This window comes from Coptis chinensis, chromosome 5 (genome assembly GCF_015680905.1).
Source record: "Coptis chinensis isolate HL-2020 chromosome 5, ASM1568090v1, whole genome shotgun sequence".
Taxonomy (NCBI): domain Eukaryota; kingdom Viridiplantae; phylum Streptophyta; class Magnoliopsida; order Ranunculales; family Ranunculaceae; genus Coptis; species Coptis chinensis.
This window is the reverse complement of record NC_141460.1, coordinates 31,052,818-31,063,329: the sequence shown is the minus strand read 5'-3', so window position 1 is coordinate 31,063,329 and position 10,512 is coordinate 31,052,818. Positions and strand designations below refer to the sequence as shown.

The 10,512-nt window shown below is 35.1% G+C and overlaps 2 protein-coding genes across 2 annotated transcripts; both read right to left on the bottom strand.

Annotated features, from left to right (window-relative positions):
* Nucleotides 1-3,373: 3,373 nt before the first annotated feature.
* On the bottom strand, nt 3,374-3,916 carry LOC147497292 (uncharacterized). Its single transcript, XM_086562833.1, has one exon. It carries the CDS (start codon nt 3,914-3,916, stop codon nt 3,374-3,376), a length of 543 nt encoding a protein of 180 aa, XP_086418959.1.
* A 101-nt stretch (nt 3,917-4,017) lies between these two features.
* On the bottom strand, nt 4,018-5,700 carry LOC147497291 (uncharacterized). The gene is made up of 5 exons (XM_086562832.1): nt 5,661-5,700; nt 5,458-5,540; nt 5,198-5,305; nt 4,762-5,041; nt 4,018-4,421 (listed from the first exon to the last, which is right to left on the bottom strand). Exons 1-5 carry the CDS (start codon nt 5,698-5,700, stop codon nt 4,018-4,020), a joined length of 915 nt encoding a protein of 304 aa, XP_086418958.1.
* Nucleotides 5,701-10,512: the final 4,812 nt, after the last annotated feature.

Below are 10,512 nucleotides of genomic sequence, written 5' to 3'. Positions count from 1 at the left end.
GTCTCTCTTCATGCTGACAACTTGCTTCTTCACAAATGCTAACTACAGAATCTTGTGGCCATTGGTAATTGTTGTTGACAACTTAGATACAATGAGAAAGTTGTCTTGGTCAACAGCTATCCACAATAACCTAATTGATGCAGCTAAAGAGCACATAATCAAGAAGGAAAAGAAGAAACTAACAATCAATGGCTGCACGATAATGTTTATGGTATTGTTTATCCTTAATTTCTTTTTTCAATTGGTAGGTATGAAAATTGAATGTTCATAGTCCTTGGGTACGAACATTGATTGGGTATGAACATTGAATGTTCACAGTACACTAGATATGAACATTCAATGTTCATACCTTAATGAACAATCAATGTTAATACATGGATAGGTATGAACACTCATTGTTCATATCTATTATTAGGGTATGAACATTGATTGTTTTAATGTTTTGGTTTATTGGTGTGTGAACTAATATGGCTTTCGTTACGTGCGTTGCAGTTTTAGTTTTGAACACTCTTTAGTCATCAACAAGGTACAGAACCATGAAAGTAAATTCCCCAGGTGTGCGAGGTGGAATTTAAAGACCTTGTTTGATGCGTTCTAGAATACTCCAATTACTACAGTAGCTGCATCTCAGATCGTTGTCAATACTGGAGCAGCAACGGAGGCTGAAAGGGAGTTACTTCGGGACATGTACATTGATTTAGTCAAAAGTACAAATCATGAAGTCCAACCTACTTCAGGAATGGATGAAGCACTTAGAGTAGAAAACAAAGAACTGTTGGCCAAAATTGCCACACTTGAGAAACAACTTCTTGATCGCGAAGAAGAAATAAAAAAATTAAAGGAGATGTTAAAGGAAAGGCAAGAGGGGGATATAACTGAACCTTAACCTCAACCTCAACCTGATCAAGTCCCCCTTATTGAATTGCAACCTCAACCTGACCAAGTCCCCCTGGTTGAAGTGCAACCTCAACCTCAACCTGATCAAGTCCCCCTCGCTGAAGTGCAACAAGTGAAGCTCCAGCGAGAGTTCGAAGCTCCATCATTTGACTTACATCTTACATTGTCTCCTCCGGACAAGGAGGGAGATACATATAAAGGTGAAGAGAAGGATGTTGAGGTGGGTAAGGGAGTAGAGGAACCTTGTTCCCTTGTAAAGAAAGTCAAGGAAAAGAAATGAAGGAAAACTAAGCCCATTGGCAAGGAATACACTGTTGAAGGGAAGGGGAAAATAAAGAAAGTTGATACTGGCAAGCAAATTCTTGGGGATGATATTGAGAGTGGACCACTCGAAGACCCTAAGATGAGTCCCTACTATGAGGGATTAGAAGAAAGCCACAGACAAGTTGTCGACACTTTCTTCACGATAGCAGACAAAGGGTAAGTCTAACAAGACTGTAAGTTTTACAAGTTTACTATAACATTTTTGACTAATGGTAATTTCTTATGGTTTTTAAAGCACAATTGCATGGTCAGATGGAAATTTACAAGTACAGGGTGTTCTAGTGAAAGACCTTCTGTTTGATAGAGAAATTGATTTTCAGGTAAATTTTGTTTATACTAAAATTGTACTATGAACAATCATTGTTCATTGTCATGAGCTATGAACATTCTTTGTTCATACTAAAATTGGAATATGAACACTCATTGTTCATAGTCATGAGCTATGAACACTCATTGTTCATAGTCCATACTATACTATGAACAATCATTGTTCATGAAATATGTAATGCCAATTTAAAAAATGCTCAATTCAACAGGTTATCGACTGGTGGTCTAAACACCTTCAAGAAAAGAACCATGGAAAAAACGAAACTTGTCTAATCACTTCCAACATAAAGGTAAATTATTTATTACAAAATTTGGTTTCATTTCTATATTGTAGATGTTGTCACATTCTTACTATTTCACGCAATCATTGACACAGAAAATGTTAGATGAAGAAGGAGGCTTGGAAAAAATAGTGTAGAGCATCGACTTTTCTGCAAAATTCATAGCTATTCCTGTTCATTCAGATACACATTGGACACTTCTTGTAATAGAGTTGAGAGAGGGACAACAAGAGCAATGGTTTCATTTCAACTCCCTAATCACTGAAAAAAAATTACTCCAAGTTGCGAAAGATCTAGTGAGTTCAACATAAAACACTTAACTGACATGAAATTTTTTTTCTTGAAATATAATGAAATAACTTCTTTTTATTTTGCAGAGGGAAAGACTAGTTGATCCCATCAACAGTCGGATCAAAATGGAGAAGAAAAAAATCTTCATCCTCAGTAATAAAGGAAGAATAATGCCTAAAAAATGTCCACAACAACACAATAGGTAAGCACATAATTATTCACTGACATTCTTGGAGACTTCTAGACTTCAGAAAACAATAATTGATCTGAGATCTGTATTCTCTAAATTGCAGTGTTGATTACGGCATTCATGTTTGTAAAATGATGCAAATTCTTTATGAACAAGGTCGTTGGGATTTTTTTGATGTAACTACTAAAACCGAAGTACACAATATGCGCCCAGAACTTGCAGGTGGATTGCTTTCTGATAAACCAAGAAGCTGGACAAAGGAAGATCATGAGTTCTAAGAGGCGTTAAGAAATGGAGAGTTTACTCTATGAACAATATATTTTGACGTGGTGATTCAAAGTGAAATGTGTTCTTTTTGAGTGGTCTTTTTGGTACATAATGACAAAACAATATTTTTTGTCGTGTATGAATGTGCATCAGTGGTGACTCATAGTGAAATGTGCTCTCTGATTGGTCATGATTTTGGTACACAATGACAAAATGTATGAACTATTATTGATGTTTACCATGTGTTCTCTTATTGTTATTCTTTTTTATTAATAATCATGTATGAACATTGAATGTTTATAGTCTAATAACGATTGTTAGTGTATGAACAATGATTGTTAAGTATTGAACAAATGTTTATGTTCATAGTGTTAGTGTATGATATATGAACATTGATTGTTCATATATGATCATTGAATGTTCATAGTGAATGTTCATAGTACACGTACTAGGTATGAACATTGATTGTTCACCATGAATATTGATTGTTCACCATGAACATTGAATGTTCATAGTACACTAGGTATGAACAATATTTGTTCATACTCCAGTAGGTATGAACAAATATAAAAATCATACCTCAATAACATTAATGAAATAAATAATATAAATCCTATGAGACTTTAAAATATATTCCACCTAGAACATTAAACATCCTAATATAAAAATCATATGAAAACTATATTAATATCAATCAGTGAATCAATATATTGTTCATACAAAACATTAACACAGCCTGATTAGTGCTTCCCACCTAGAATAATTGGCAAGACCTTGATACCATATCGCCACTAGGCTACTCAGTAGTTAACACATTAATAGTTTGACAATTCTTTCGATCATGTCGGTCGGTGCTGTCACATTTTCTGCACTTGTGGGTAGTATAACGTATAGCACCCACGCTCTCAATCCTCTTAACTTGTGGTCTACCCGGAGGCTTCTTCACATTTGGTGGGAGAATTCGCACTTCATCAAAACCATCCGAACAGATCTCGTTATGACTAATTGCAGTTATTCCATGAGAGTAGGTGCTATTGAAATAAATGGAGTGAAATACATCTTCAATGTATGAATACACCAACTCTTGTTTGTAATGAATACTCGCAATAGCATGACTGCAAGGAAAACCGTCTATTCTCCATTTGTTGCAAGTACATTCTCTCCTAAGCAAATCAACCCGATGCTTATGCTTCTCCGTATCAACTTCAAATACATGATCATCTGACTTTGTCACAGTCACAGAATGAGCCCTCTCGGTCCTCTCAAGCAACTTTGCTTTAATTTTAGGACAAATAAATTTTTTCCAATTCTTGCATTCCATCCTCCGGGCAGACGCCATCTTCATCGGAATTCCATCTAACATGGTTGTGATGGGAAGATGCCGCTCTTTATCTATCCAGCTATTGAAGCACTCGCCAAGGAAGAGCACATCTCACCATACTAGGCCCTATAGAAGTACGCATTAGCCCAGTACTCATAAGGTGCCCTATTAAGAAAGTTAAAAAGTGCATCTCCACCAATTTCCTTGAATTCAGCCATGTGCTCCTCAAATTTCTCATGTGTGGCAACATAAGCACATTTCTTAAATAATGCAACCAACACTTTTGTCATACCACATGACTTCGACAAACATGTTCTAAGGTTGTTCTCCATATGCCACAAGCAAAAAGAGTGATAGGAATCAGGAAATACAATAGGAATGTTGACAAACAAACCATGATGCCTTTCACTAAAAAACGTATACCTCCGCTCATACCCAAAAGCCTTCTTAAACATATCAAGAAACCAATACCAATTGGAATCGTTTTCAATGTCAATAACACCAACAACAAGAGGGGACAATCCTTAAAAAAACCAAAAAACAAAATATGAGATAACTTGAAGCATCAGTGTTATGTGTTCATACAGAGTGTATGAACATTGACTGTTCATACACAAAATCGTTTATGCACAATGATTGTTCATATGAACACGTATTGTTTATACTCCAAAACAATTGTGAACAATGATTGTTCATGACCAAACACAAAATTAAAACTAATGAAAATGCAAGTAGTAAAATTAGGAGAATACCTTGATCTCCATTTTTTGTAGTAGCAACCAACAAGCACCCTTTGTAATCAGATTTCAAGAATGTTCCATCCAATTACACCATCGGGTGGCAAAACTTAAAACCATGGATACTTGATTCAAAAGTAACAAACACCCTTTCAAACTTCCCACTCTCCTTGTTAACTTCAAGTTCAACAATATTCCCAGGATCTCTTCTTTTCAACTCCTCCGTATACCACAATAGGTCATTGTAAGACAGCGCAATATCACCATACAACTCCTTCAGTGCCAACTTCTTACCCGCATAAGCTATGTGCCTTGAAATACTAAACCCATACTCACGAGTATATAAGGCAGTAATATCTCCAAATGTCAAATCTGGTTTATCTTTCACAAAATCAAGAATATGAGTCTTCACAAGATAAGAAGTGATAGGTGTATGGTCGTAGTCTTTAACTGCAAAACCACAAGTGTGTGTGAGATTAATCTTCTTAATCTCAAAATAACCACAACTCTCCCAAGAGTGAATACGCCATTGAAAATTTAGCTCATTTTTCTTTTAACAAACCGCAGTCACTCTAAAATCATCATTCTTGATCAACTCATACTTGTAACCACTCACAATAGAGTACTTTATCAATTTACATCTAAACTCAGGAGCACCTAAAACAAATCTCTGCCCAACACCACCATCAAAGTTACATTACCAAAAATCAGACTTGTAAGTTTTATGACCAACAACCTCACCACCAATTAACTCGATGAACCTGATGAACTCGACGTACTTGCACCACTATAGCTACTCATTGAACTCATACACACATTTACTTTAATCTCCACAGTTGCAATCTTCATGCCATAACAATAGCAAGCCAAGGATCGCAAATCCCCATCCGTTTCAATCAGATTCTCTTTGCATCATGGGAGAAACACATAGAAAAACTCCTTAATCCCAAATCAGGCCACTTGTCACATCTTGCGCGTAATAACATCAATTGAAGAATCCAACCCAAAACGAAAGGACAAAGTACCTCCATTATAGCAAAAAACTCCAATCACACTAAATTCCATGTATAACTGCAAAATTCGACCCACAAAAACACAATAAAAATGTAATTCAGGAGATGTACACAATAAAAACAAATACTATGATCATTCGCAATGCTTCAGATAGGTATGAACATACATTGTTCATACTCCACTAGACTATGAACAATAAGTGTTCACCATGAACATTAAATGTTCATAGTATACGTACTACTATGATCATTCGCAATGCTTCAGAGAGGTATGAACATACATTGTTCATACTCAACTAGACTATGAACAATAAGTGTTCATATTATTTGTTCAATGAGTATTCATACCCATTCTGATCCAAAAAACAAGAAAAATCTAAATCATAAAACAACCCCAATCAAAACAAAGTTGATAGCATAAAAACTATCAATCATAAACAATCTCAATGGGTATACAAATCATAACATTTTATGATTTCAGAATACGATTTAAAGTTTAAGTATACCGTCAACATACAATTTCAATTTTAAATATACAATTTCAAGTTTAAGTTTATAGATTATTGGACCTCATATTGAAATCATATAGAACAAACCTTTTTAGATTGAAACCTGGTGTCGCGATCTTCGCTCTCCACTAAAAACGCAGCGCGCAGTGTAAAGTAGTTTTGAGTTTGAAAATTTCTCTGCTTCAAATATAATGCGGAGGGGTTAAACTGGTATTATAAAAAAATGGTCAATTTCACAGAAGGGTATAACTGGCATTTTAAAAAAGCAAATGGGCCGGGCCAACTTATTTTGTCCTTGAGGGTTACTAAATTTGAAATCGTGGGTTCGTGGGTTACTAATTGCTAGAATTTGTCTTTGTGAGTTACTCACCAAAAACCGTGTTCTCTAGACTTCATTTTTGTACAAGGTCTTCTCTTCTCTTTTTCTGATACTCATCTAATTCTCAATTCGTCAGTTGGGTAAGCTTTTTATTGTGTATTGTAACGGTTCAGGGATTGATGGCAAAGAATAAAAAGGCTTTTAGAAATTTGTGTAGGCTAAAAAAAAGGGTCACTAGAGGGAAAACAAATATTTTTGGGTTTTTAATGTTTATTTGGTTATATCGATCCAAAAAGGGTCTAAATTCTCTCTTAGGATATGGCGTGGTGATCAAGTAAGTGGACGTGTTGTCTTTCTATCCAGACATCCTTTGTGTCATCACTCAATAATCATTCAGATGAGGCTTTTGGCTATATTCTCACAGGATATGGAACTTAATTGTTCTAACCTTGGTCTCGGAAATTGATTAGTCCCCAAATGTGCATTTAACTACCTTTACAATGCTTCAAATATGCCATTCTTATGGTTAATGAACATACAACTCATAGCTTTTGATACCTTTTGCAGGATACATGCCATTTATGACGTATACTCCTAAGACATGCATTTTAGCACAAAATGGAGTGTTATCGACGTTGCTTGGGAAGATTCTAGCTTAGGAGAAAAAGTGCCAAAAAGTCAAGGTCAAAGTCAACGGTTAACAGTTGGGGACTAAAAACCAAAAGACAAAAGATCATGTCCTTAACTCAAAAGACCAAAGATTATGTCCTCAACTCAAAAGTGGGCATCCTTAGCAAGCTTGTTCAAGAACATACCTAAACCCTAATGAGGTGTCTTATTTTTTAAGGATGAGGGTAAAGTTGTAATATGTAAATGGTGTAGTATATAAGCCAAAGTGAGAGTAGAGAGAACTTACCCTAGAATTAATCTTTGGTCATTAGGAGTAGATTAATATGTTTTAAATTAATAGTTTAAGTGTTATTTACATTGTTTTCCATTTTCATGTTCTTTGATAAGTAAGATTTGATAGATGTAAAAATAGTGTTTCTACAGTACTAAATCATACATATCAATTCATTACAATACTCTCAACATCATATTATAAAGGGAGTAATCATGTTCTCCACTCTTGTTTGTACGTACTTAATACAAATTTAGACTAACTAAACTAATTCACTAATGAGAGAGTAATATTTTAGACTATGAAAATAGTAAATAAATATGCTAAAACAGTTAATTAAATTGATGAGAGAAGGATATAGAGAAGGTTAATCCACCACGCGATTCGATTGGCTATTAGGTTAGTAATCGAATCGATTTCTTGATCCCTAGTGAATACCAACTCATCTCTGATCATGGTTTCACTAGCATGAGAGTGTAGCTCCCCCACAAATCTCTTTGATGGTAGATCTAAACTCTAGTTCAACTCTTATAATTTTTATCTCTAAACAACCATGAGAATCAAACTTGAAACGCTATTCTAAACAACTAGCTATCATCCTCACGTGACTTCATTAACCCCCTCTAATGGAGGTTTTAGCCTTATGTCATTGGATTAATTAAACAAAAATAATAATAAAAATACATTAATAATAAAGAACTAGAATTGAATTGAGGTTTGGAGGCTACAATTATAAAACCTAATTCTAAACTACACTAAACTTTGATTCATTGGTAAATAAACTTTGGTTCTCTATCAACCAATAATATGGGACCTTAAACATGGTTAAAGCTTAATTGTTTGAAGTCCCGGCGCAACATTGGTGCTCTTTCTACCACTATGTTAGTATGAAGATGGTTTCAAAATAAATAGTTGTGTTTTATCCGATATAGAACACTCATATCGATAAAATTATTTGAACCATTTCTTTGGAAAAATAGGAATCCCATCCCTTTTTATCCAATCTTGGAATCGACGACCTATGTATAAAGTAAACATAATTTTTTGGATTTGAAGAAAAAAAAGAAATAACTTTGCTGATAATTACAGATTTTTTTCGGTCGGAAGAGTCCTACGAATATTCTAGTCTTGGATCAATGATCATTTTTGATATTTAGGAATCCGAACAGAGAAGAAAGAAACCGAGAGGAATGAGGTTAAGTGGTGCAAATGGGAGAAAGATGGAGAAGATATATGCATATTGAATACAGATGGAACTCTTCAAGGGGCAGAAGGAGGATGGGCAACAACGATAAGAGATTATAATGGAGAGGTGATGTGAACAACTCATGGAAGGGCAGATCATAATAGCATAGCACTAATAGAATTACAAGGACTGATGCGGACTAAATCTGGCTACAGTACACAACATAAAGAGAATTAAAGCTCAGACAGACTCAAACAATGTGGTCTCTTTCATGAAGAACAAGGCAAAGTACCCATGGCATGCAAAGAATATGATGGATGACATACAACACTATGTAAGGAAACTAGATGTGTTTTCTATTGAACATGTTTATAGAGAGTTGATAAGAGCCCAAAACTGTAGTTTTAACCCCTTAACCATCATACTTTTAGACCAATTATGTGAGTAATAATTAAGAGTTAATACTGATTACGTGTTTTTATGCATTTCAGGCGTCAAAGTCCATTATGTGCAGAAATGTGCCACTTTAGCGAGATAAAGGAGCAAAGGTCAGTTGCTAAGGAGTTCTGTAATTAAAGGCCAAGATTCAAGAAGACAAAGCCTTTCTAAAGCCCGGTCAAAAGCTGAAAAGTTGACGCGGGCAGAAACAACACTCAAAGTCAGCAGAACTTCCGAAGGCCGTATCTTTGGACTCAGACCTCGGAATTGGGCCTACCTTATGTCAAAACGACCGGCTCGGAAAGAGATTTCCAATGGTCTAAGCCTTGACCCAATCAGAGGAGCATAAGTGGACGAAAAGTCTGTTGAAGCCAACTGCAGCTGAAGAGGCCTTTTTGGACTGAAAGAATTGGGTTTTGGGCCTGATTCTCTGGCCCAAAACATGGCTCCAAGCCCATGCACGATTTTTGGATCTGGACATATAAAAACAAAAGCTTAGCTCTTTGTTAAGGGTAGCTAGTTAGACCTAAAAATAGAGATTAATTCTAGATCTAGTTTTCAGTAGATTAATTAAGTTTAGTTCCATTTTCAATTCTTGTTTTAGATTAAGTCTTTGAATCATTGTTCTTGATTGATTAGATAAATAAAATAGTTATTTTGTCAATTTCTATTTTTGTCATTTCAATTTATAGATCTAGTTTTAATTCTTGTTGATTATCGTTTCGTAGTTTAAATAGATTGAAACATTGTTAGTTAATTTAGTTAAGTTAGAATTTTAATATGATGTGTAGTTATAATTCAATGGGAAATGATGGGTTGATGACTCAAGGCTAAAACCTCCATTAGAGGGGTTGATGAAGCTTGATGAAAACTTAGTTGTATAGTGTAGAGTCGTTGTAGAATCTATTCCACTCTAGAAGGTCGTGATTCGACGCCATGAGAATGGGTGGACGACCTCACATGCTGGTTAGTATTTGGTAGAAATGCCATGAACACTAGGGATTAGAACTCGAATTTCTTGCCGTAAGAACGTAAGAATTGAGATACAATAATCTATGCTAGGTTATTAAGTTGGATTCGAGGTGGAATCAATTCTCCTCTAATTCTTTATCTAGATTAAAAAACAATTATATTTCCATAGCATTCGTAGTTTAAATTCAACATAATTAATTTCATATTGTATCGTAGTATAACACCCTTCGTAAAGCTCTCATTAGACTTAAGACCGATTAATTAGACATAGAAAACATTCCATGCTAGAGAACTAGGAGTGGAACAAATTTGTTACTCCACTCTATTTCGATAGAATTGAGAGTAGAAAACTTTGATAAGCAATCTAGCATCGTACTTATAAATTGCCGCGATGGTAAGATGTCCTTATCTTTTGGCCATCTTACTGTTGAGGTAAATGTTTTTAAAATGATGAAACAGTTACCAGATTCGTCTATAGATGGGGAGGTTAGCATGATCGAGAGCTTAGCTCAAGATTATTTTAACAACACGTTTCCCGA